General features: G+C 54.0%; 1 protein-coding gene across 3 annotated transcripts in view; it reads left to right on the forward strand.

Moving 5' to 3' along the window:
* The first annotated feature begins 7,122 nt into the window (after window positions 1-7,122).
* Window positions 7,123-26,848, forward strand: part of Pdgfrb (platelet derived growth factor receptor beta) — a 37,612-nt gene continuing 17,886 nt past the window's right edge. Inside the window, exons 1-7 of one of the 3 annotated variants that reach the window (XM_058584224.1) lie at window positions 7,123-7,614; window positions 22,051-22,150; window positions 22,787-22,832; window positions 23,785-24,108; window positions 25,147-25,413; window positions 26,152-26,279; window positions 26,396-26,570. In XM_058584224.1, coding sequence (XP_058440207.1) covers window positions 22,793-22,832; window positions 23,785-24,108; window positions 25,147-25,413; window positions 26,152-26,279; window positions 26,396-26,570 — 934 coding nt within the window. In that variant the 5' untranslated portion in view covers window positions 7,123-7,614; window positions 22,051-22,150; window positions 22,787-22,792. Of the gene's footprint in view, window positions 7,615-22,050; window positions 22,151-22,786; window positions 22,833-23,784; window positions 24,109-25,146; window positions 25,448-26,151; window positions 26,280-26,395; window positions 26,571-26,848 lie in introns of those variants that run through there. The other 2 variants (XM_046460110.2, XM_046460111.1) reach the window with 2 other exon arrangements.

A 26,848-nucleotide genomic window follows, 5' to 3' on the forward strand; every position in this document is an offset into this window, starting at 1 on the left:
ATCATAGTAAAAGCAAAATGACATCTTGGTGAGAGCCAGAAAGAGGGAATCAGAGAAGTCTTGAAGGAAGCAGTGCTGTGTGAGTCAGGCCCCTGGTGAGTGGGGAAGGACGTTGTGGCAGAGGGGCAGTATACACGGAGGCCCTAAGGGCCAAGGGGATCAGGTTCCCCTAGTACTGAAAGATCAGTCTTGAGTGGTGGGGGTGGGAGTTGAGTCTGAGCCCAAGAGCAGTGGGAAACTGGGGCAGTGACGCAATTATAGCCAGGACTCAGGTGATGGCTGAGAGATGGGCCCAAGTGGCAGGGGACTTTCTAAGCAAACAAAGGACTGTGTTCCTAATCAGGGAGAGGGTAGAGCCAGGGATCCCTGGAACTTGGGGAGCCACCAGCACTGTGCCCCCCCTAAGCTCTGCAGACACGTGCTGAGAGGGGCTGCCGCCATTCCTACGGATTTCTCCCTCTTTGACTTTCTGACCCCTAGCTCCATGCCTTTTCACCTCTCTAAGGTGGCATACGGGCACTAGCATAATAACAACAGCAATCTCACCGCTATTTATTGAGCATTTTCTAAGTGCCAGGCATCATGCCAAGCCCTCGGCATGCATCACCTTGATTCATAATTCCCCCAGCCCAGGGAGGTAGGATTGTTATCACCATTCTGCAGAAAAAGAAGCTGCAGTTCAGAAGGGTGAACTCACCCACCCGAGGCCACACAGCAAGTCAATGCCCTATCTGGAAGCTTTTCTTTCCTGCTTAGGTGAGCTGGCCTATAGGATAGGGAGGATGGTAGGCCTGTGTAGGCCTCCCCACCCCCAACTTGTTAGCTGGAGTTTGCCTAAGCAAATAGCTGGTTCCTCTTCCTCCTCTGGCTTCTTCATGCAAAAGACCCTCTGCTTTCCCCTGCCTTTACCCCTAGGGGGACCCCCCAACCAGTGTTGTCAATAATTCTCAGTTGACATCCCCGGTACCTCCTCCCAAGGACACTCTAACCTTGTTTAAAAGTCACATTCTGAAATTGCAGGTCCTCCTCCACCTTGGCCTTTGACCTACCATATGACCTTGAGCCCCTGGGCCTAGGCTCCCCAAGTTCCCAATGGGGACTGGTAGCCTCCGGAGGCAGGGCAGCCCTGGTGCTGTGCCTGAGTGCAGAAGCCCCCACGTGTCCTGGCCCTGTAGGCAGCCTCTTCCTCTCTGACAGCCCCTTATCTCTGGGAGTGGCTCTTTATGGGACCCCTCCTTCCCCTGGCTCCCTGGGTGGGCCCCTCGTCCCCCTGGAAGCTCTCCCTCCAGGCTGCTCTCACACACCCAGCCAGGGCCTCCTGGGGTGGGGTGCACAGATGATGGCCTCATAAAGATCTTAGCGATAAAGGGCTAGGAAGCACAAGTCTGTGGGTTCGATTCCCAACAACCCTTCCCCCAATATGAGTGACAACTTGGTTTTTAATTGGGTTTACAGACCTGGAATCTAGGCTTACTAGAAGAACCCAGGGCCAGCCTCAGGCCCACAGTGCACCCACCTCCATCCAGCCTCTGGAAACTCTCTAACCTCAGTTCAAGGGCTTTGAACTGGGGGCCAGGTCCAGCCAAGCTCAACCTTGCTTGTCACCTTGGGCAGGTTAACTGCCCTCTCAAAGTCGGCTTCTACCTCAGAAGCCAGAATAGCAATTCCTGCTCTTCCTACCTCCAGGGGGCAGATGTGAGCCTCGGAGTGGGTGGTGGGGCTCCTGGGAAGCCTCTCTACCTTCAGGCCTGCCCTCCTCCCAACCCCTTCCCTCTCCTCCTTCCTCCTCCAGAGGCTGGATGTGCCACCTGCTGGCACTCCAGAGTACTACAGGAGGACCCAGCCCTTGTAACCAGGTGTGTCTGATGCCTGAAGCCACTGATACTTCTCTGGGGGGAACAGAGGCATGGGAAAGGGAAGCATTCCCGGGGGACGCAGACGCATAGGGAGCAGAAGCGATTCTAAAATCAGAGTCTGGAGCAGACTGCCCTCATGAGAAGGAGTTCTGTGTTTGACCTGTGGTGCAGAGAAATACACAGATCAGGGAAGAGACAAAGGTCACACAGCGAGTTAGAGGTCAAAGCCCAGGCTGGGACTGAGAAGTCCCAGTTTCCTGTCGGGATTCACTGTTGTGGCTTCTTGGACGAAGAACTGAGGGCAGAGGTGGGGTGAGATTCAGTTCATGGTTGCCCACGCCCTTGCCCTGCCTGGCTCCCACTCCCTTAGCCCTTCCTCTGCAGTGTGCCACAGTCACCTACCTTCATCCCCACCCCATCTTCCATCTCATCACCTCATCTCAGGTGTCCTGGTGACACCTGAGGCTCATCCGCTGTTTAAACTTCTGCAGTGACCCCTGTGGAACCTGAGGATTGAAGCCATGCTCCCTCGGGCCTGCAGGCCTTCATAGCTGGCCCCTGGCTCCCTTTCCAACCTTAGATGCCTCAGCCATTCCTTTCCCTCTGTTCAAGCACACCACGCTCTCTCTAGCCTCTAAATTTTTGCAAATGCTGTTCCTGTGCCTCACACACTGTTCCCACTTGCTTGGTGCGTAACCTTTCACCCTCAGGTCTCAGTTGACAAGTTTCTTCTCCAGAGAAGCGTTGTCTCCCTGAACGAGAGTCCCACCTGTCCAGCCCATCGCTCCCTGTCCCTTTCATCATGCTCATCACAATTCAATACTATTAATGTTTGTTTTCCTTGGTGTTTGCTTTTGAGCCCTGGGAGGGTAGGAGGACAGGGCGCACAATTGGTGCTCAATTAACTTCTGTCGCCATGGATGGGTGGTGAGAGAGTTAGAGTAAGAGGACTCCTCTGAGACCTACTGTGTGCTCTCAAACAGGTTCTTGTCCTCTCGGGACCATAGGAGCCAGTGTGCCCAATGAGGAAGAAATATGTGGTCTTCCAGGGTGCTGCTGTGGTGGTGATCTTTGAAACATCTCTGTGTGCCCGAAGGACACAACCTAGTCCCTGTGGTCCTGGGGCACTGAAATGGAGGCCCAGTGAGTAGTGTCTTGAAACCCTCATTTCCTGGGATCCCTGAAAGCCTCAGTGGCTGTAGTCTAGTTAAATAAGAGGAGTCCTAGGAATCCTGAGTGGATTGTGACCCAAGGTCCCCACAAGTTCCTCTGCCCACTGTGGTAGCTACCAGATAAATGTCCAGAAGGTTTGGAAATTCCTACTCTGCCTCTCTGGCTCTCCAGCTGCAAGTACAAGGACCTGGCTTCTCTGCTCCTATTGTACAGGGCAGAAGGATGCCGAGCTGGGGGCCAAGGGACCTGTGTTTCAGGGCCACCTTCTCTGTGAACCTCACGCAAGCCCCCTCCATTCTCTGGGCCTCAGTCACCATGCCTGTACAATGGACAACTCTCAGGTCCTCCTGGCCCTGGCAGCCAAGATGACTGTCGGATGCCTGGGACATGTGTGCTGCTTCCCCATACCCCACCCCTGCCTGGGGAGCCGGGGAGCTGCTCCGGGAGCGTGGGAGAGCCAGATGTGGTGGCCGCTGGCTCTGCCTGTGTGAGTGTTGAGCTGGCCCACTGGGAATGCTCCCCTTGGAGCTCCCTTTCCGGCCCCTGACCCCCATCCGACTGAGAGCCGCTGCTTCCGGCTCTGACAGGCGTGGGTGGGGTCTTAGGAGGGGGGGTCTGCTCATCCTGGTTCCCTACTTCAGGGAAGAGCATGCGTCCAGACAAAAGCCTGGCTGCAGCCCCAGCCTGTGGCTGACACAGTACAGGCATGAAGCCTGGCACAGTCGCTTCCATCACTGACCTGGGCCATGTCGGCCCTAACGTGACGTGAGCAGGCTGGACAGGCTTCCCTCAGGCACTGACCACATGGAGACAGCACCTCCCCACACACCTGAGGATCAGCTGCTTTGGTGGAGCCTTCTTGTTCTGCTCTAGGGCTTGCACAAAACACCATGCACATGGCTCCCTCAGGCCTTTCCACCCCTGCCAGGTGTGCACATGTGTCTGCTTGAACACCTGAAAGTACTGAGGCTCAGCGAATTCGGAGACTTGGTTGTTGCACAGCTAGAAGTTGGCAGAGCTGGGCTGGAGCTGCCCACATCAGAGCTCAGGGTCTTAACCCTTGAGGGTGCCGCCATGCCAGGGGAAAGGAAGTGGAGTCCTAAGGCCCAGAGCCCCTCTGCATGATGTCTCAGTCACCCCAGCAGGACTCCCCACACTGAGTCCATACTCCCAGCTGAGTCCAGCCTTTCCCGGGACAGGCATGTCTGAGGCTGGACCTGGCTCCCAGTATCTGGGTAGTTGAGAGAGTGCTCATGGCCTATTCTGCTCCCAGTGGGGCTGGGGGCCCTGTTGACCTCCCCAGCATGATGTTACTATACTGCCCACGTACCCTGTTCATTGCCCACCGTTTCAGAGCACTCAAGGGGACGCTGAGGCCCAGAGGCATGCAGCGATGGGAGGCTGCTTGCAGAAGGGAAGCTCCACATTGCAGGGACCACATTTTGGACACTACACTAGGCCTTCCAGGGACAGTACAAATCTTAAGAATTTCTTAAATGCTCTTAAGAATCTGTCCTTGGGCTGGGGCTGTAGTGCAGTGGCAGAGGGCTTGCTTAGCATGAGTGAGGCACTGGGTTCGATCCTCAGCACCACATAAAAATGAACAAATAAAATCTATTTGGTATTCTGTCCATCTACAACTACAAAAAAATTAAAAAAAAAAAAAGAATCTGTCCTTAAATTAACCCAATTTTCCAGAGGAACAAACAGAGGCTCAAGCGTTTAAATGACTTGCACAAGGTCATACAGCTTGAACCTGGAGAAGCTGGGATTTGAACCCAGGCTTTTCTCTGGCTCCAGAAACTGCCCTCAGTCATGACATTTCTGCCTCAGCATCCCGGCCTTAGTGAGCACTCTGTGGTCTTCTGTGGAGCTCTGCATCTCCCACCCACATCTCAGAGGAGAGGAGGAGGAACAGCCCTGGTGCCCACCAAGGGTTAATGGTGGTAGGGGCTAAGTGTTTCCAGATGGGCCAGTCAGATGGCTGGGCTGGCCGGAAACCGGCGGCAGCCAACTTCCCCAGGGAGCTACCATCAACCACCCCCTCCCCTCTGTGCTGCATCTCTGGCCCCCAGCTGTCCCCTGCCCTGGGGTCCACCAGCCTCTTCTTCCTAGCCAGAGTCTAACTCTAAGGGAGTTTGCAGACAGAACATCCCAAGGGCCTCCCATAACAGCAAGCCCAGCCTGTTATGGACAGACAGGGAAACCGAGGCTCAAGCAGAACAAGAGACCAAGGTCTTTCAACAAGGCCTTGCTCCAGAATAGCTTCCTTAGGAAATAAGGGGTGGAAACTCCCCTTTGCTTCCCCAGAGCTATCCTGGTTGCAGCAGTTGGTCCAAGGGTTTAAAGGTAAGCAGACAAGGACGCTAGGAGGAGAGTTATACATTTCTTCTCTTTCTGCTCCTTCCTCCCTTCCCCACTCTTCTTTCCTTCCCCCTCCTCTGTTCTTCTCTTTCTTTTTGCAATCTAGGGAACTGAGCTCAGGGAATTGTAAATTTCCAATGCAATCTTTGGGCACAAGAATCCTGTGCAAGTCTGACCCTGTGGTCTGTGGGATCACCCCATGTTCCCCTCTGACCACCAAACCCTGGACCAGGTCCCCTCTCCTGGGTGACTCATTACCCTACCCATGGCCTGATCCAGTCTGAGAACCCCTCTCCCATGTGGTCCAGCTCAGATGCTCTGCTGGGCAATTTCTACTGGGATAAAACCAAGAAGTGATTGCAAGATAAACTACTGTGGCTGGCATGGAATCTCAGCTCAAGCGAATCTCAGCTCTGCTGTGAACAGGGGCCTGGATGGGACTGGGGAGGAACAGGGGGCAGGCAGAAGTGCAGAGGGCAGAGAGGAAGGAGGGCAGAGCCAGGGTCTACGTGTGTGAATTGGGACACATTCTTTTCCCCTCTGGGACTCAGTTTCCCCATATGTACGTAATAGGGGCAGGAGATGACTCAGCTCTACCCTTTAAGTCCCTTTAAGATGATGCTCTTGGCTGTGAGGCCTGGGAGTCTGCAACCAGAGACTAATCGGAGGAGGGGAGGGTATAAGAAGAGAACCAGCCGGGAGCCTGAGGTTTGGCAGCCCTGCGGGGGAAGGAGGGTAAGGATGGAAAAGGAGCATAACAGATACTCAGAATGTCTTGTTGAGTGACTGAAAGCAAGAGCCACAGGGTAACCCAGGAAGATGGCAGAGCTAGAGCGCCTGACTGTGCTGGGGTGTGGGTCTTAGGATGACCTGCGTCCCTTCCACCCTGTGATGCACCAGGTCTGCTTCTTCTGTTGTTCCGTGAGCTCAGGAAGGTCTTGGGGTCTCTCTGGGCCTCAGTTTCCTTGCTATAAACAGGGCAAATACTCCCTTCCTGGTTCCAGGGGCTTCGAGATGCTGAAGGGAATATGCCTCAAGATCTGGGGAAACGTGATGACCTTGGGCAAGTTGTTCTCTCTGTGCCAGTTCTCTGGATTCTTCTAAAGAGTGACTGAACATCTTGGAGGGTGTTTCTACCCCTTCCAAGTCCCCTCTTCTCAGAAATGCACCTCAGTTAGCTGTCCCTCTGAGTGCACTCTCAGCCCCTGTCCTCTAGCTGGGTACTGCTTGCCTAGCGGCTGGCTGTGTCTTGCGCTGTATCCACCCGCCCCCCCCAACACTGTTTAGCACACAGTGAGAGCTCAGTATGCTTGTTCAATGAATGAATGTCCCCTGAAGCAGCATGTACAGCGTCAGAGCTTCCTTTACAGATGGGGAAACTGAGGCACAGAGAAAGGGCACCCCCAGGTGCCCTTGCCATCGCAAGGGGAGGCTGCCACCAGAGGCAGGCACCAGGCAGTGAAGCTGGGCTACTCTTTAATAAAAGTGACTCAGTGGCTGGCGTGGGCTGCGGAATTTCTAAACATCCCCTCACATCCTGAGAGAGCAGGCGACGGGAGGGAGCAAGCAGAGGGAAAAGAGGAAGAAAAACAAGAAACTTGGGGGAAAAGAAAGAGGGAGAAAAAAAAAAAAACCCTGAAATTGAAAACAGACGCACGCGTCCACCCTCCCGGCCCCACCGCCCCCCTTCTCCCAGCTGGGCCAATCAGAGGCGGCCCTGCAGCCTTTCCCCCAGAGTGGGGGGGCAGGGAAGCCCACAGTGGTGCGAGCTCCGGGGGCTGCCCGCGGTGGCAGTCCCTGCCCACCTAGCTGGGACCCTAGATCGTTCTGTAAGCAACTTGGAGCCAGAGAGGAGGAGACCAACAGGGAGGAGAGAGCCAGGCCCCTCAGACCAGCCACCCGGCAGCAGCCTGTGCCCAGCGGACACCGGAGGCCAGACTCAGGGCGGCCCCTCCTGGCAACTCTGCTCCTCCCTAAGGATGCTTTGGGAGTGAGGCGAGGCGAGGCCGCCTGCTCCTCACCCGTGCAGCACCCCCTCCCGCTCTCCTACGTCTCAGGGAGCTTGCAAGGCTCCTGCCTGCCCTTCAACCCAGCTGTTGCCCATCTCAGGTCCAGCAAAGTCTTTCTGATACCTGGGAGAGGGCAGTAAGGCAGACTTCCTGGAGGGGGTGACAGCCCACAGCCTGGAACCCTGCCTACAACAGAAGCCATGAGCAGAGAGGTAAGTGAGGGAGAGGGGAGACCTCCAACCCTATGCCCTGTCCCCTTGCCCCAGCCAGTGCCTCTTTGGGTAGATAAAAAAGAATGGAAAATATTTTTAACAAAACCAGATGGGCGGAGGTTGGGTGGCTGTGGGCAGTGTCAGGGCCAGAGGAGTAAGTTCTCTCCTCCCCACCCCGAGGGAGGCAGGCGCTGCTGCCCCCTGCCCTCTTCAAGACAACAGCCCCCAGAGGACTCTGGGTGCCCAGCAGGGCCTCTGATGTCCATCACAGTCTATAGGGGTGTGTGTGAGTGTGAGGGAACAGAGAGGGGCAGGGGTGGGGAATTGGGAGGTGGCACGCAGGATACCTAGAAAGAGACTTAGCAAGGTACGGGGGACCTCAGGGACTAGTCTCTGTCCCTTGGCCCAAGCCTTGTTCCTAAGAATCAGCCTGGCTCTAGGCCAGTCAGCCGCCAGGCAACCTTTGGGGATTTAAATGGATTTGCAAATTTTCCAGATTCCTAAGTCGTCCTTCTAAAGCCCCAGCCGCTGGGAAAGTTCTGAGTCCGAAGGGGCCTCAGCAACTGGCCTAGCCCAGGCCCAGCAGTCCTGACCCAGCTGTCAGATCTGGAGGCTCCTCTTTGAAGAAGGGTTGCCACTGGGGTCCTTCCTCCCATTCTAGGCCTCTGCTCAGCCTCTCGCTCTCTTCCTCCTTCTGGACTCTGCCCCTTCTCAGCTCCATCATAAAACAGGAGTGGGACACGCCACCTCCCTGCCCAGGGCCCATCTGTGGCTCTCCAATGCCTGTAGGAAGCCCCACCTCCTAACAGTGGCTGCCACTGATTGACACTTACTGCATGCCAGGCCTGTGCCCAGTACTCTGAGAATACCTCTGTGATGCTCACCAGAGCAGGGACTGTATTTCCTCTGCTCTACACATGAGCAGCCACGCAGTAGCACGCAACTGTAGCCACACAGCTAGTAAGTGGCAGACCCTGAGGAGACAGGAACCTTCTCCTACCCTGTTACTCCAATCGGGCTATCTATTGATTGATTGATGGATTGTACTAGGGGTTGAACTTGGGGCTCGCACTCTACGACTGAGCTACCTTCCCAGGCCTTTGTAATTTTTATTTGGATTTTGCGAAGTTACCCAAGCTGGCCTAGAACTTGAGATCCTCCCGCCTCAGCCTTCTGAGTAGCTGGGATGACAGGTGAGTGCCGCTACACCCAGCTCAGACGTGGGCTTTTGGTTCCTCCCAGTCAGATCCCGGAACATTCAGAAGAAATTGGCACTAACCTGTCTGCGGGCATCTGCCCTCCTCCTCCCACAAGGCCCTGCTGCTCCACCTCTTCCCGGCAGCATTCCTGGTTCCTCCAGGGCCCTGCCCTGCACTTGGAGCTGGAGCCTGGTTGCTGTTTATATCCTGTTTGCACATCAGATTTTTCAGACTCCAGGTTTGGCTGTCCTGTGTCCCTAGTAACCTTCTGGTCAGGCCTTCTGCCTTCCTTCCAGAGTTATCAGGTAGCTTCTCCAGATAGCATTTCTTTATCACAAGCAGGAAGGAGTGTCTCTGCCGGCCTCTGCCACCCCCAGAATGAACAGAGGGCTCTAACAAGATGTTCTGAGGTCACACAGTCCTGCCCTATCTCCAGGCAGGAGACCCTGAAGTTACAACAGCACTGGAGGACCTATCACCAGCACCCACCACAGGCAGGCACAAGAGCCTGTACCACATCTACCTTATAATCCTCATAGCAAGGCTCTGAAATTGGTGGCTACTACACCCATTTTTTCAGATGAGGAAACTGAGGTTTAGAGAGGTTAAATGATTTTCCAGGTCATGCAGTGAGAAGAGTTGGTCTGTCTAAACCCAAAGGCTTAACCCCAGCACAGTGCAGGGAGCCCCTGGTCATCAGGTAGTCCTCACGCTCCCCAGAGGCCGCCCCTGGCTTCAGCACCTGCCCCGGCTCAAAGTGCAGCCTCTGGTCTGACTGCTGCAAGGTCTGCCCAGTCCCTGGCTTGGTTCTGAGAGAAGAAGGAGGCATCTGGTCAGACAGCAGTTATCAGGCAGCCCTTCCTCCTCTGTGGGAGAAGAGCTGGGCTGGTAATTGCCCACAGATGTGGGCAGGCAGCAGCAAGCACTGTGCATTCCGAGTCAGGAGCCCTGGGGCTCAACCTGGCTCAACTGACATCCTCGGAGTGGTCCACCTCAAACCCCCATGTCCCCTCTCTGGCTGCTTTCCTATCTGGGAGGTAGTGGACACTGCTGATGAATACCAATAAGCTTGGGCTCCAGATGATTGTGCCCTTACCTGATTTGGCTTCTGGCTGAATGGGTGACTGTGGGCCAGTGCTTTGCCTCTCCGGGCCTCAGTTTCCTCCTCTGTGAGCAACAGGGAAGTTTCTGGGCTCCAGATGGTAACAGCATGGGTGAGGTGCTTCACCCAGTTCCTGCGCTTTGTGGAGTGGTCCTGGGGCTGCTGACAAGAGAGGGCTGCTCTCTCTGCCTCCTGCACAGGACCGCTTGGCTATGCTAAGGATGGTAGCCCACAATGACCCCTGCCCATAGAACATGGACACCATGTACACTCTGAAGTTTCGCTTTGTCCTCTTGGTACCTTATGCAGTACCTGGGACCACTTCAGAGCTATAGGAGGGGACTCTGGGTGTTTTGCTCAGGACAGGCTATGAAGTATGTTGGAGAGGGAGGGGACCCCTAGACAGCCCTGAGTCCCCCTCCATTTCCTGCAGATGCTTCAGAACCATGTGGGCAGTGGGTCTTTGGGATGAAGTTGTTTTTACAGTCCTCCTCATCAGGGGCGAGGGGAGGGAGGGTCAAGGGTCTCCATCTCTTCTAAGGGTCAGAGCTTTGACAGCTAGGGTGCAGTGTATGCAGGAGGAGCCAGCTACGTGCATTTTAATTGTGTTTGTGACCATTACCTCACAGTTCACTGCTGTGTTCCTCGGCACTTAACTTAGAACATGCCTGGCAATTAGTAAGCTCATAATTAATATTTGCTGGACTAATTTGATTATTATAACGACCTCTGGGAGTCAATATAAACACTCTCCATTTTACTGATGAAGAAATGCCCAGAAAAGTTAAGTCAATTACCCAGAAACACACAGCTCAGAAGTGGAGGAGCTGGGATTTTGCGCGCAAACATTTCTGACTCTAGAAACTTGTGACACGAGGCTGGGTGGGGCCCTGGACCCGGCATAGACTCTGAGGACGCGCCTTAGCTGTGGGGGCCCCCCCTCAGCATTCCACTGGGGGTCATCAACCCTGGAAGGCCATGTGACCTTGGGCAAGTCGGTCCCTCTCTGGGCCTCAGTCTTCTCGTAAGTCAAACAAGGAGCATGACCCAGACCATCTCCAAGCTCCCTTCCAGCCCCAGAACAATTCCAGGATTCTAAGCTCAGATCATCAGCAGCACAAGCTCCACAGTGTATGCGGAGATCATGCACATTTAACTTCAAAATGAAAGGGTTTTTTTTTTCCCCTTACCCTTTGTCTACACATTACAGAAAGAGGTCAGGATCAATGGCCACTAATGGAAAATCCTAACCTGCAATACGAGGAGGAACTTTCTAACAATGTGCAGGGGCCCCTTAATGCATTTGGTTTCTCAGAGAGCTCGGAGGACATGTTCCTGCAGAGTCCACATGCTCGTTTCCCTGGGACAATAAGAGCAACAGAAGTCTGGGAGGCAGGCCTGTTAGAGGCTATGTGGATGACCTTTAGGGTCAGTGGGCTCCAGGAGGTGACAGCATGGGTGAGGTGCTCAGCCCAGCTCCTGCACTTGGTGGGGTGGTCCTGGGGCTACTGACAAACCCCCTCGGCTCGCATTTCAAGAGAAAGTAAGGCTTTAACCCAAATCAGTTATGGGCTCCAGAGGTGACAGAAGGAGTGGACACAGAGACCCAGCCCTGTTGGGAGTAGGTTGGAACTGACCCAATTTTTGCTTCCAGTACACAAGTCCACTTCATGTCCCTCTCTAGCCTTTAGGTTCAGAGCATCCAGAAAAGAATGTCCTGAACCCCCAACGCTCACCCCAGTGCTCCACCCACTCAGGGGCTTTCTGGGGTACCCCGCCCCAGGCCTGGTGCAGGACTTTGAAAATCAAAGTGCACTGCTTTCACTGCATTAATACCCTCGCTTCTCCTGCTTCCGATCAGGCTGTTTGATGTCTCAGGTGCCCGAACCTTTCATCTGCGGGAGGTACGAGCTTCTCCGCCCTATGATGGAGAGGGCTGTCCCTTGGGAAGGCCAGAGGGTCAGGAAGTTCCTGAATGTCAAGAGATGAAAAGGACTTTTGGGGTCACGTGGTTTGACTTCCCTGGGTCCAGGAAGGAGAAGGGATGCTGTGCAGGCCGAGGGTGATGGCCGAGCCTGGGACCTATGCTTCCCTTTGCTGTATCGTCACCACCCCTCTAAAGACCTAATATGTCGTCCAGTGCTCAGCTTCTGATCTCTCTGGGGGAAGTTAAGGGACTGATTTGGACTGAAGGGAAGTAAAGCCATCTTGGCGAAGGTTGGGAACCCCCGTGGGGTAGTTTTCTGGGCCAGGAACCTTTGGTCACATCACTTCTCCATTCTGGCTAGGGTTTCCTCTTAAAGAGGAGGGAGGGCAAGGGAGAAGTTCAAGGGCTCCAGGGGTCCAGCCAACTTTGCCTTCAGCTCCCAAGAGTCCCTTCCAGACTCTCAGGGCTGCTTTACCACACTCTGTTGCTTACTTTTCTTTCCTGGAAAGTGAACCCCCCAAGAGCTGTGATCCCACCGGCGTCTGAGCCTAAGTGGACATGGAGGGGCAGAGAATTCCAGTCCTCCCTGGAGGGACAGGGCTCAACTCTATAAACACGTCACAGGAGCCTGGACTCTCTTAACCCAGGGCATTGGACTTGAGGTAAAGGATTAGCCTTGACCCCATGGACTGTGGGCTACTCCATCTGGCCTGTACTGGGTTCCTTATCAACTGCCAGCCCGAGATCCACCTGCTGAATGCATAGTGCAGCCGTGGGTAGAGAAGGAGAGGCACCAGAAGATGGAAGGATGGAGGGATGGACAGACGGACAGATGGTTTTCACTTTCGTCCAGGGAACAGGGTGACTTCATGAGCATTCAGCTTCATCAGGGTCCCATGTTTAGAAGAAAGTGGACTTGGTTTAAGGCTCAGCGGTCACCGTCTTGTCATTCTTAATATTTTTCAACCAAGATGCTTGTTTTTTTGTTTTGCACTTGCCCCGGAAGTGATGTAGTTGGTCTTGCCAGGGGCTTCAGGCTGGGTTCGTGGGGCCTAATCCTGGGAATTGGCCTCCCTGACTCCCTGCCCCTATCCCAATCCATAGCCTCCCACAGAATGCCAACCCGCTTATGTCACTGTCCTGAGTGGGGCCCCCCACCCCCATAGTGCTTGGTGTTACAGCATGATCCCAGCAGCGGCTAGGTGCCCACCATTATCACCAATGCCCTGAAAAGTTGGCTTCACAGTGTCTCCAGGGCAAAGCCAAAATCCTCACCCAGCACCCCAAACCTTTCTCAAAGGTTAGCTTCCTTCCCTGCCCCCCATCTACCTCTTTGCTGAAGAACCGCAATCTCTGGCCTAACTGATCTTTCCTACCAATTCTCTCAGATGCCCAACCACTCCTGCCTCCCTGGACTGCTCTCACAGAGTCCTATGTTATGCCCCACACTGGCATTGTCTGCCAAAGAGCTCAACTGAACCCTAGAGGCCTAGCTCAAGGCCACCTCCCTTAGGAAGCCCTACTCTCCTTCCCTACTGAACTAATCATACAATTGCAATAGTATTCACTGAGCACCTATTATGTGTTGAGGGCTCTTTGTCATCTCTACTCCTCACAGCGGTGGAAAAGGAGGTCTCTTATGCCATCTTGTAGGAAACTGAGACTCAGAGAAGTTAAACTCAGAAAGTCACACAGTCACGAGACAGAAGAACTAGGACTTATGCCAAGGAGACTAGACCTGCTGCTCCTAGCCTAGCTGATCTCCCATGCCATTTTCCTGCCCTGGGTGGCATCAGGCACAGTCCATTAGATTCAAGGTCCCATGTGTCTGTTCTGCCTCAATCAGCCTGTCTCATTTCCTTCCTGAAGGGAAAAGGTCACCACTGCCTGCCCATCCCAGTTTCCCAGCCTAGTGAATCCTGGGTTAGTGGGGGCAGCTGAGGCCCCTGGCCTGAGGTCTAGAAGAGCCCATTCTACACAGCCATTTGATCACCCATGCTCTGTAAGCATCTATTGAGCACCTACTGTAGGCTTAATCTCATATTAGGAACATGGAGCTATCTCAGATAATTGTTAGATATATTTCCTGATTTGTGGGGAATCAAATTGAGGGACTAAGACAAAGGTATAGGAGAGTTGGCAGACAGTGGACTGAGAGTCATCAGATCTGGTTTCTGGTCCTAGGCTGCCCACCGAGTGTGTCCTTCCTTGCTGAACTAGGAAGTGAACTAGTGAACGAGTTCCCAGTGAACTAGGAAGGGATGCTGCTGCCAACGTCAATAAAAACAGCAGCTACCCCTTCCTGAGAGCCCCTCTGGGAGAGTTTTCCTGGGCCATCTCATATGTCACATGCATGCCTTGTTGGTGAGCCTGGCCTGGTGGGGTCTCAGCTGTGTGCTGACTAAGTGAATGACTGATTTCTCCCGTGAGCGAATGAATAAGAAGAAGATGGCCTCGGGCTTTGCAGAGGGCCGTGTGCCAGGCCCTGTCCTGCACATTTGCTTGTATTAACTCCATCAAGAGCCTTGACAGCTCAAAGGCAAGTCAGAGACCGAGACTCAGAGAGGCTAAGGAACAGTGAGTGGGAGAATCAGAGGGTGAAGACTGAAGAAGAGGGTAGGAGAAGAGATGCTGAGAAAGCGAGAGGGTCACCGAGACGTGGAAGCTTCCCTTCCTCCTGCTCGGCTGCCTGGGAGGGCTCTGAGGGGAATCTCAATGTTCCATAATTGGCACCAACTAATGGCAGGTTTTCTCGTTAGCCAGCTACCCCTGCCTGATTTGCAGGCTCTGGTCTGGTGGGGGAAGGCTGCGTGCTGGTGGGTCAGTATGAGTAGGGCCCCGAGGCCAGCCTGCCCCCTGGCCACTTGGCTCTGAGAAAGCATTCTATTTGTGGCCCCCAGCCCGGTTCATGGCTGATCCCAGGCTGGCAGCAGCCCGAGGAACAGAAGGTTTGCTTGTCTGCGCCTGCCGCACCCCCCTCCCTGCCTCAGCCTGGGACCCCTCTCGGGGGCTCCTTTGGCTGCCAGGGCCTGGTGCTCTCCGTTGCCATGGCACCGGCCGGAGATGAGGCTCTGGAGGGTAGGGGGGCAGGGAGGGCAGCCAAGGGATGGTGAAGGCTGCAACTCTGCAGCCCCAGAGGCCTGGAGCTCAGAGTGGGGCAGAGGGGTGCTGGGGCCTCAGGGGCAGCCTGTGGCAGAGCTGGCCACACACCTAGGCTGACTGCCTGGAAGCTCCACCTCAGATGCCCTAGGGACAGGGCCAGACAGAGGCTGTCGTCCACATGGACCCCTCTCCTCAGCCCTATATGCTTACCTTTTGCAGAAGGATTCTGATTTCTCACCCTATGTTGGCTTCTAAATTACTGGGCAACCTGAAGCAGACCCCTGGACACACTGCCCCTCAGTGAGGGCAGGAAAAAGACCCTACTCTTGGAGATCCTCCTGTCCCTGGGGGCCTGGATTCTATACAGACCCTGTCAGGGTGAGCTCCATGTGGGAATGTTTCCCTGTGGATGGAGTTTTCTCTGGCAGGTGATGGGTAGTCTCGCTTTTTTGGGTAGATTCATTTTGTTGTTGTTGTTTTTTGGCAGGGGAGTGTACAGGGATTGAACTCAGAGGCACTTAACCACTAAGCCACATCCACAGCCATATTTTTTATTTTGAGACAGAGTCTCAATAAGTTGCTTAGGGCCTTGCTAAGTTGATGAGGCTGACTTTGAACTTGCCATCCTGCTGCCTCAGTCTCCGAAGCCTCTGGGATTACAGGTGTGCACCACTGCGCTTGGCTTGCATTCAATTTTAGGCTCAGACCCACCTCAGTTGCTCATAGTTCCTCTGCTTGTTGGCCAAGTGACTTGGGTCCCCTCTAAGGGATGTTATAAGGATGAAATAAAATCCCTAGATCATCCCATTTAGCAGACTGCCTGCTCCTAATTAATAGGGGCTTTTGTTTGTTTTCAGGTTGGGGAGTATCAGAAGAGTGAGTGGAAAGAAAGATAACCTGCGATAAGGGTAGGGAAGCTGGGGGACAGAAACAGGACTAAGAGGTAGAAGACACAAGAAAATAGATTGTGCTCAGTGAAATAAAAACATTCTCTGACAGTCTGACCTCTGAGGACCTGAGCTGCCCCAGAATGGAGGGGGCCATCGGTGAGGTAGTGAGATCCCTGTCACGGGAGGTGTGCAATTGCAGAGAGGGTGGGGAGACACGACTAGGGCTATGTATGGCCCCTTCCATCCCTAAAATTGTAGGCCTCTATGAAAAATGTAGCACAGTTTCCTCCTCTATCAGCTTCCCTCAGCTCAAAAAGAGTGTGAAGGAATGAAAGAAATTCAGAGACAGGGTGAAAGAACAGGCTGGCGACTGCTTAAACATGTCTCACTCTGGCTGGTTGTCCCCTCTGCTGGGCTCCGGTTCATCGTGTCCTGCCTGAGAGAGGTGGTCATGTAGGTGTTGAGCCTGTGTGCTGGGTGGTCAGTCTGCTCAGGATTGAACACTGGAGCCATTGTGGCAGCTTTGTGATCTTGGGCAAGTGATATGACCTCTCTGGGCCTCAGTTTCCTCATCTCTAAGTCAAGGAAGCAGCACCATGACATGGGATTGTTTTGAGGATTAAGTGAGCTAATTCACACAGAGTTTAGCCTAGGTGATGGGTGATAAGTCCTACGTCAGAGGTAGCTATTATTCTTCTTGTTATTTTCGAGGCCGTTTAAGTCTCTATTTCTTTTGAAAGGGCTGATGAGGGAGGGCCCAAAGAGCTGCAAGGGACTCTGAGCCTGGGACCCACCAGGCTGGGCAGGGCCAGGCCCTATGGCCCAGAGCAGATCAGGGCTGTGGGGGCTCAGCAGGGGAAGCCTGTAAGGCGCCTGCAGGAGACAGGAAGTGCTTGCTGGGCAGGCAGGCAGCAGGCAGGGGCATGCAGGGGCCTCTCTCCCTCTCTGACCTCCTTCCCAGGCTGGTTCCCAGCCTGCACAGGGACCCGGGCTCCCTCCCTTGGGCCCCCAGAGGCCATGAGGCACACACTGAGCGCTTTCCCACGCACCGTTCCAAGTAGCCGCCGGCATCCTCCCTGCCCCCAGCACACACTCGGATGGGTGAGGGGGTGTGCGCCGCAGCAGGGGGCTCGGCTGGGGGACCAGTCTGTTCTTTATCAGCCGAGCTCCGTTCCAGACAGATGTTTTATTTTATTTTGGACTTCCAGAAAATAGGTCATTTCTTTCCACTGTGTCCCTGGGGAGGCCTCCCAGGAGAGGAGCACAGAATGAGTGACTTGGGCCCTGGGGAGCTGGGAGGGCACCGCCTTCTTTTGGTCATGACAGACTATGGCAGTGCCAGGGCCTGATGGCTCCTACAGGAGGGGCTATGAAGCAGGTCTTTACCCTAGAGCCGCAGAGGGTCTAGGGAGCGAGAGTGTTCCTCTGGCTGGAGTGTGAGGACAGGTGGGTGCGGGCAGGTTGGAAGTGAGGGGCCAGCAAGGAGTGCTCAGAATAGCCAGGTCTGTGCTGGGGGAATCAAAATGGGGGTCCATGAAACCCACCCTGTGCTTCTATCTACGGGGAGGTCCACAGCTAGAGCCCATGAAAGTCCCAACTTGGTCATTTGTGCTGTTTTGTTCAGGGGTGTCGTTAGGAAGGCCCCGGGTCTAAAAGCAGCATGGCCTAGAGTTGCACTTGGGGGTCAGCCCCCGTAACTGTGGTTTGAGCCCGGTTGCTCACTCACTCTGGCCCTCGGTGTGGTCCTGAGGCTTGGGGAGACTCACTGTGTAGGGGTGGCTCGCTGAGCCGTCTTCAACAGATAGAAGAGAAGCACAGGATGGAGGAAGGCAGTTGGGAGCCTCCCTTTCTTACCAGGTTTCTCCCTGACACTTGTAATTATGTCCCCATGCTCCGGACCCCGCCATCCTCCCTGCCTCCCAGGATGGGGCTCGCTGACCCATACTGCAAGAACACACCCACATCTCAGCCCTTTGGGGAAGGCCACATGGGCCAGACTTTCTGCCAAGTCCAGGCTGTGCTGCTGTCACCCTCGTCTTCTTCAGCTGCTGGCAGAGGACTCACTCCCTGGCTCTGGATGCCTCTTGCCCCCACACGCTCCCAGGCCTAAGACTGGCTGCCTTCTCTGAGCTGAGTCATGACATCCCGGCTGGGGCCCCTCCCCAGCACCCCCTCCTCCTCCCCACTGCACACAGCTGCCTTCCAGAGCGGGGTCCTTAGAGTTGCAAGAGTCAGCCCCCAAAGTTGTACAGATGGGGAAACTGAGGCCCAGGGAGGGGCAGGACTGTAGCACAGGTGACAACAGAACTGGGACAAGAACCCAGGTTCCCATACTCCCACCCTGTAGTTTGTCCTGGGGGCTGTGAAGTGGTGTGGAGGAGAGAGGACAAGGCTCCTGGTCAGGAGACTGGAATCAGTGTCCTGCTTCTACTGGAAACTTAGCTGGCAACCTTCTCTGAGTCTCTGTCACCAATCTCTGTCTGGCTGGGATACTGCGGGGACACTCCTGAGTAATAGTACTACTCAGAGGGAAGGGCAGCAGCCAGAGTCTGACCCCAGGTCCTTGATCCACTAGCCTCAGTATCTCCAGCAGGACAACAGGGCCCGGGAAGGGGTTTGGATCAGATAGATGATCTCTGAGAGCTGTGGAGTCCTGACATTCCAAGACTCTGACACCATGACCCATGGCCAGGCCTCCTCCTCCCTCGGGCATCTTGCTTATTCAGAGCATCCCTGGCCTGAGTCTGCCTGCCCCAAGCAAGCGCCCCCTCCCCTGCAGCCGGGCTTTCTCTTGGTCTGATCTCTGCCTTCAGGCTGAGCGTTCCTCTGTCCACCCAGTGCCGACAGGATCCTCCACATTCTCAACCAGCTCAGTGACAACTCTCAATCCTGCTCTTTGGTCTCATTCCCGTCTCAGAAAATGGCATCATCTCCCCAGCACACACACACACACACACTCCTGTCCCCGAGTATTTCAAACCAGAAACAGGGATGCAGGCTCCCCTCAGGAACTTATCTCTCCAGCTCCACAACATCAACCAAAGTCCTGCTGATTCTCAGCGAAATCCCTCCCCACTCCATCTGTTCCCACCAGTGCCCACCCACTCTCTACCCAGCCCCAACCAGACAAGCGCCGTGATCACAGAAGCAGCACGGTGGCGTGGCATGGAGCACGGAGACACAGTTCCATTTTCGCTCTACCCTCCTTGGGTCTGGATTCCTAGACAAATTTCTAAGGTTTTTCTCTGCCTCAGTTTCTTCACCTTTAACATGGAAATGAGCACTGTCTCTATCTCAGAGTTGACTGAGGATTAAATGAGTCTATATATGTCAAGGGCTCAGCACTGCACAACATCCGGGGCTTTCTGGCTTATCTGTATGGATGTGATTTCAGGGGTGCTTGGGACCCACGTGCACGTAGTTCTGCACTGTCACGTATGCTGGGTACATGGGTGATCTGTTAGGCATGGTGCATCTCCAGTGGGCATGTTGGAGAGCACACAGGCAGCAGTCAGTGCTGTGGCAGGAACCCTGTGACATGCGTTTTGTACGGGCATGCACATGGTGAGCGCCTGCATGTGTTTTAGGAGCGTGTGAGCGAGTGCGTAGGCAGCCATCTGTGCTCTGTGCATGTGCTCACCCCGTGTGGGGCCCCCTCCCCTGCCTGCTTATGTCGTGGGAGCCTCAGGACCCCGAGGGAGGGAAGCCGCTGCTGGCGGATGTGGCCAAGATGGACTGGATTTATTTAGATTAAGGCGGTGGGAAAGGGGTGGGGAGTTGTGTGCGCTTGGAGGAGGGAAGGCTGGGGCTGCCACTGATTCCCTGAACGTGCTGTCCTGGACTTGGGACCCTCAGTCCATTCCCCTAAGGGACCTCTATTTCACTGAGGAGCTGGGCGGTGACCCTATCTTTGGACCTGTGTCTCTCCAACCTTGCATAGAGGAATCCTTAGGGCTTCCTGGCGCACAGCACATCTCTCTGGGCACAGTGTTTGCTTAAGGACCCTGCCCCTTTCTGCTCCAGGGAACTCCCAGCAGGACAGTGTGGTAGGTGGTGGTGGTGCTGCTGGGTGCCCGCTCCCGATGGCGATGGCTGTGCTGTTCTAGTGTTTGTAGGAGGGAAGGCTGGACTGAAAATGTCCTATGTGGCTCTTACCTGGAGCAGAGCCCCTTTCTCTGAAGGGAAGTTGTCATAGGCAAAATGCCACCCCAAGTCAGCTGCCTGTCCTAAGACCACAGCAGCCTCTGGAAAGCACAAATGGTCCACAGGCATTGAGTAGACAACTGGCAGAGTCCAGAATCATTCCAATGGCCCACGGTCATGTCTGGATACCCTGATCCCCATTCTGGTGCATCCTGGATCTCTAGCTCGCTGCCCCTGTGTCTTTCCTCAGGCCACTGCAAGGTTCCATATCCCCAATTCATCTGGCTAGAAGTCCACTGAAAGACTGTGTGTAAATCCTAATTGTATAGATGGGAACACTGAGGCCCAGAGAAGGAAACAACTTGTCAAAGTCCACACAGCAAGTCAGTGACCAAATGGTCAGAGTCATCCGATGCAAACGGAGTGAGATGGGTTTATCGATTCTCATGTGACTCTGTCCTTAGGAGTGTAGCCCTCCCTTCTGACCAGCCCCACTTTCTTGAGAATAATGGTGACCAGAACCTTCTCTTTGACCAGTCAAAAAGGCAAGGCTTAAAATAGGGACAGCTCTTTGAGCTGATCTATCCAAACTTCTCCGTGTACAAACAGGGAAACATCCCAGAGAAGGCTGGGGGCCAGCTCAGTCTTACAAAGTTTCAAATCTTGTGAGGTGAGCCAAAATGCTCCTTTCATAGAGTCCAACCAGTCCACGACTCCTGAAGTGTCTACATTCTCCCAAAGCATCTCCACTTTCCCTGAGCTCATCTCTTCCTCCCTATCCTCTTCCCACAGCCTGGATCCTCTTTTTGCTCTGTGACTAGGTCATGATTCTGTGCCTCTCTGGGCCTCTGCTGCCTATTCAAGAAGAGTCTCTCCTAGCTTAGTCTCAGAGACTCTAAGCCACGCCTAGCCCCAGGCCCAGCAGGAGAGGGCCTGAGGGGAGAGAAGAGAGTGCCATATCAGAGCAGAGTCAGGGGCTGCATGCCATGAGGTCCCAGCCCACACGGCCAACCCAGCCTTCTAGAACCAGGCCAGCCCCCTTTCAGTGACCTCCCATCTCCTGGCCAACCGGCCAAATTCCTCCTTTAGAATAATAAACAGTGTGGCCAGCCAGGGAGGCTGGGAGAGGAGGGGCAGGGAGGCTGAGATGACCCCCTCCCCCAACCTGGGCTGCTAATGATTTTCTTTGGCCCAGATCTCTGGCAGGAAGGGGGAACCAGGGGGTACCCCTGAGGGGCAGATGGGCCCCTGTGGGGGCTGTTGCTCTGCCTGGGCACTGCTCTTTCCTGCCCAAAGAGGCCTGGTGTCCAGCTGAAGGGCTGGCACAGGAGGGGTGGGCATGGGGGCGCTGCAGAGGGATATCAGGAGGGCTGGGCTTTGACCTGGAGCAATTTAGAGAGGGGAGAGGAAGACAAGAGGGGACTCAGGCAAGCTTCTCTGAAGGGAGGGGAAGAGGAGGAGAAACACTGATTTGCTCTTGGGAAAATTGAGACTGGGGTCCACAGCTGAGGCCATGGTCTCTGTATCTCCCTTAAACTGTGCCTGCAGCACTGGTAGGTGGTACACTTGCCTTCATTCCACTTTGAGAGCTGGAGACTCAGCCCAAAGAGATAGCCATGGCTCAAGGGGCAGTGCTGAGGGGGGCTCAAACCCTTCTCCCCAGCTCTGGACTGGAAACTAGAAAGCCTGAGATGGTGAGGTGGGGGCAGGTTGGGCGTGGCCAGAGCGGGCAGCCACTCAGTAAGTCTGCAGCCTCACAGCATCAGGAGGCGCCTTGTTGCTTTATCACATGGTCCCTTCCCACATTTCTTGCTCTGTGACTCCCATCTACCTCTGGCCTACTTCCTGTCGAGGCTGCAGACAGAAGCATGCCTACCTGGCTATTGGTGACTATTTGGAATCCCAGGTATGACAGGCTGCTAAAGGAAGGGACCGAGAAAGTTCCACCCAACCTCAATTGTCTCTCTGGGCCTAGCTTCTGTCCCCTAGCTTCTGTCCCCAGGCTCTAGTGCAGGCTGTTCCTCTGCATCTCCTGCTCTCTCTCCCATGTCTTTGTCTCTCTGTTTCTTCCAGCTCTCTGTCTCCCTCTTGGACAGGACCTTCTGTGGAATCTTGGGCAAACTTCTTTCCTTCTCAGAGCCTTGGTTTCCCCATTTGGACACCGGATGTGGAGGTGGGGAGCTTGGCTTCAGGGGTCTGCAAACACCTTCGAAGCCTGCTAATTTCCATGGGGCCTCTTCTGGGGCTGGCCCCTGGCCCTTCTCCCCTGGGCCTCCCTGTGCTGCTGCGGGCTGAGTAGAGGGGGCCAGGCCCACCCCCCACATTCCACAGCCCTGACTCCCCTGCTTCCCTTCCCACAGCCGCCTCCATTTCCTGTTGTGCTTGTGGAGCTGTGGGAGTTCTCTGGGTTCTGGCTTCCCCCCTCCTTCTCCTCCAGGCCTTTCATCACACTTTCCCAAATATTTGTCCTGGCAGATAAGAGCCTGGTATTGGAACTGTCACTCAGAGGACGGGTTGTCAGAGATGGCGGGTCCCTGGATACTATCCAGCTCAACCTCCCCACCCCCAATGTCATGCAGGGAAACTAAGGCCCAGAGAGGCGTAGGACCCAGCCAAGGCCACGCGAAGGTCAGAAAAAAAGGGATAGGGCCTGTGGTCATGAGTGCCCTCTCAGACTTGGGACAGGTGGCTTTTGACTTCAGCCCCACGGACATGGAGAGCTCAGGCGAGGGTGTACTCTGTAGGAACCAGAGGGGCCCTGGCACCGCCTCTGCCCACTCTGGGTCCTGACTCCTGTTTCATTCTACAGGACATCATGCAGCTTCCAGGTGTGATGCCAGCTCTGGTCCTCAGAGGTGAGTAGGCTGGGGCAGGGGCAGGGGTCCCAGAAAGGCCCTACCTTGGGAGGCTGTGTGCTAGCATAAGGACACGAGTCCAGAAAAGCTGCAGTGCTCTTGAGCTGGATTTCCTACATTTCCTGAGGTCTGTGTGGATGCCTCCTCAGCCACCCACCCGCAGCTCCGAGACCTTCAGTGAACCCCTTCTGTCCAAAATGATCACATCAGATTCTTTCCTTAGCCCTCCATACACCCCTCACCCTTTAGCAGTCACCCTGGCTTCCCATTTCTCCTCAGTCTGGCTGGATATGTGCCTTCAGCTCTCCAGGGGTGGGTCCGGTGACTGTTAGAGGGACTGGCTGCCTGACTGCCCACCTATCTGGGCCCCCTCTGGATTTTCATCCCCAGGAAGCATGGGAGTGTGGCTTACAAAATCCTTCCCTAGAAGATGTCATGGGGCAAGGGTGGGGGTGGGAGAACCAATTGCTGGACACAGGCACACACCCCCCATCCCAGCCCTTCGCAGCCCCCAACTTCACTCTAATTTACCTGAGTACCTCCTGCTCAACTTCTTCCAAGCAGGGCCACCTCTGGGCTTCATGGGAACCTAGGTAGCTGAGGGCAGCAGGGGGAAGAGGCCCAGAAAGTGACCTGGGAAACAATGCAGGAACTGGAGGCCTGGGAATTGCTTCCCAAGGATTTCCTGACTCCTTCCCTGCCCGCTGCCTGAATGTAGTACTGCTGGAGAACTCAGAGGCTGGGTTTAAAGGGACTGAGACAAAGGCCAGGAGTACCTGGGGGCCTAGCGTTGGGTGAGCAGGCTCTAGAACCATGGGCAGAGGGTTCCAGTCTGTGTTGGAAATGGAGATGTGTTCTTCATGGACTTGGGGGCTGTGCACACATGCCCCTGGGCAGCCCAAGGGGGCTTGCTGAGGCCCCTGTGCCTTGACATCTGATGTCTTCTCTCCAGGCCGGTTGCTGTTGCTGCCCATGCTATTGCTGCTAGGTCCACAGACCTCCCAGGGCCTGACCATCATGCCCCCAGGGCCAGAGCTTGTACTTAATCTCTCCAGTACCTTTGTTCTGACCTGCCTGGGTTCAGCTCCAGTGGTGTGGGAACGGCTGTCTCAGGTGCCTCAGCAGAAAGTGTCCAGGACCCAGGAGGGCACCTTCTCCAGCATGCTAACCCTGGCCAATGTCACTGGAGGTGACACAGGAGAGTACTTTTGTACCTACAACAGCTCCCTTGGGCGGGAGCCCAGTGAGCAGAAGCGGCTCTACATCTTTGTGCCAGGTAAGGGTTCCCACCTGCATGGCCACTCACTTACTAAAGATATCAGGGGAAGTTCAAGAGATTGCTTGACTGGCACCATGAAATGCAGCCATTCTAGAAATGCAGACGAATCATGAACTCTAGTTCAGCAGGGTGTTCATTTCCACACATTGGTCTGAATATCAGTCTGCTCCTTGCCAGCCAACCCCATTACTGCCTCCCAAGAACTCTGTATTCTTAGCTGGTTGCTGTCTGATCCCCCTTGGCCCCCATGTCTCATCTTCCCTGTTCTCCAAGCTCCAGGTACCAGCCATACTTCAACTTGTGGGTTGTCTGCTTTCTTACCCTGGTACTGTCAATATCAAATGTTAGAGCTGGAATGGCCTCTGAGCATCTGTCTCTTATGCCTACTATGTTTTTGCTGCTGTAAAATAGTACCTGAGATTGGGTAATTTATAATGAACATAAATGTACTGGCTAACAATTTTGGAAGCTGGGAAATTCAATATTAAGGGAATCAGCATCTGGCAAGGACTTCTTTTATATAATCTCATCAAAAAATGCAGAAGGGCAAGAGAGAGCCAGAGGGCACTGAACTTGCCCCCCTACCTTTTATTTGGTATGAGGGATTGAACCCAGGGATGCTTAACCATTGAGACACATTCCCAGCCCTTTTTATTTTTTATTTTGAGACAGGGTCTCGCCAAGTTGCTGAGGGTCTTGCTAAATTATTGAGATTGGCCTCGAACTTTCAATCCACCTGCCTCACCTCCCAAGTCACTGGATTACAGGCATGTGCCACCATGGCTGGCAAACTTACCCTTTTTTAGTGGCATCAACCTCAACCATTTAGCCCTCTTGGGGTTAAAATGGCAATGGAATTTCAATGAATTTTGGAGCAGACCAACATTTAAACCATAGTGCCATCCTTCTCCTGTATTGGGGAAACTGAGGGCCAAAGAGTGGAAGAGATTTACTCAAAGTCATACAGCAATTCATGGGATCGCCAGACACCCAGGTCCCCTGACCCTCACTCATTCTTGGCTCCACTCCTTGTAGATCCCACCATGGGCTTCCTCCCTATGGAGCCGGAGGACCTATTCATCTTTCTCACGGAAATAACTGAGACCACAATTCCATGCCGAGTGACAGACCCCCAGCTAGTGGTGACACTGCATGAGAAGAAAGAGGACATCCCGCTGCCTATCCCTTATGACCACCAACGAGGCTTCTCTGGTACCTTTGAGGACAAGACCTACATCTGCCGAACCACCATTGGGGAGAGGGAAGTGGATTCCGATGCCTATTACGTCTACAGCCTCCAGGGTGAGTCCCCTTTTTGGCTTGATTGTCAGCAGAGGCAAGTATAACCCTTCACAGAGGAATAGCCCTTTACAGTTTGCAAAGTATATAACTATTTTTCATTTGTTTTCACTATAACCTTTGAAGGGAGGTAGTGTTTCTCCTATTTTACAGATGAAGAAACTGAGGCTCCTATTGAGGATGAAGTTTTCCCACAGTCAGGGGACACATCAGTGGCACGCTGGGCTGTGTAATCAGATGGGCAAAGGCATAGGCTTTGGAGCCAACTGAGTTGGAATCCAAGCTCAGCCACTTCCCATCTGAATGACTTTGCACAAGGCCCATAATCCCTTTGAACCTGCTTCTTCCTTCATAAAAGAGGGTGATAATTATTGCCCACATTATGGGATTATTGTGAAAGTTAAATAAAACAAAAAATAGAAGTTACAGGGCACAATAGGAGTGTTCAGTAAATTTCTCCTCTACTTAGATCACCAGAGGATACTTTAATTTCTAGACTGTTACCCCTTCTAGAGTGTAAGCGCCACCAGGACAAAGGTTTTGTCTGTTGTATTCATTGTTGTAGCCCCAGTGCCTAAAATAAATATTTGGCATATAGTAGGTATTCAATAAATATTTTTTTTAATGGATGAATTTTCCATCAGTCAATGCTTCACTCTGTATACCCCTACCCCATACCCAAGTTGAAGTACTGGTGGCTGGTGTGATTTCCCCAGCCCTAAGCCCCCCTCTTTCCTCCAGTTTCCTCCATCAATGTCTCAGTGAATGCAGTGCAGACTGTGGTTCGCCAGGGTGAGAACATTACCATCATGTGCATTGTGACGGGGAATGAGGTGGTCAATTTTGAGTGGACCTACCCCCGCATGGAGGTAATGCTGGGCCTCGGTTGGGGGAGGGACCAGGCAAGGATGGATAGCTCAGCCTGCAGACTGACTTCTCATGGACCCCTGCTTATTTAGAGAACCTGCCCCACTTGTTCCTGCAGAGTGGGCGCCTCGTAGAGCCAGTGACAGATTTCCTCTTTGATGTGCCCTCCCACATTCGCTCCATCCTGCACATCCCCAATGCTGAGCTGGATGACTCAGGGACCTACATCTGCAATGTGTCAGAGAGTGTGAATGACCATCGAGATGAAAAGGCCATCAATGTCACTGTGGTCGGTGGGTGCCTTGGAATCAGTTTCTAACCCCTGTCTGAACTGGACCCACAGCCCTAGGGTACAATCAACCATTTTCCAGTTCAGCACTAGACTCTGTGCCAGTCAAAGCCCCAATTCTGGGGTTAAATCCAAACCAAAGTGCAGTGTCAGCTTGATTCAATCCTAATCTAAAAGTAGACTTTCTGCTTAGCCAGAACCCTAGCCTCAATCTGATCTCTAATCCCAAACGCATCACAGGCCTGGGCAGGCCCATCTGCAAATTCAACCTTGGCCCTGGTT

Source organism: Marmota monax, unplaced genomic scaffold (genome assembly GCF_021218885.2).
Source record: "Marmota monax isolate L192 unplaced genomic scaffold, Marmota_monax_Labrador192_F-V1.1 WCK01_AAM20220418_F8-fsc00006, whole genome shotgun sequence".
Classification (NCBI taxonomy): domain Eukaryota; kingdom Metazoa; phylum Chordata; class Mammalia; order Rodentia; family Sciuridae; genus Marmota; species Marmota monax.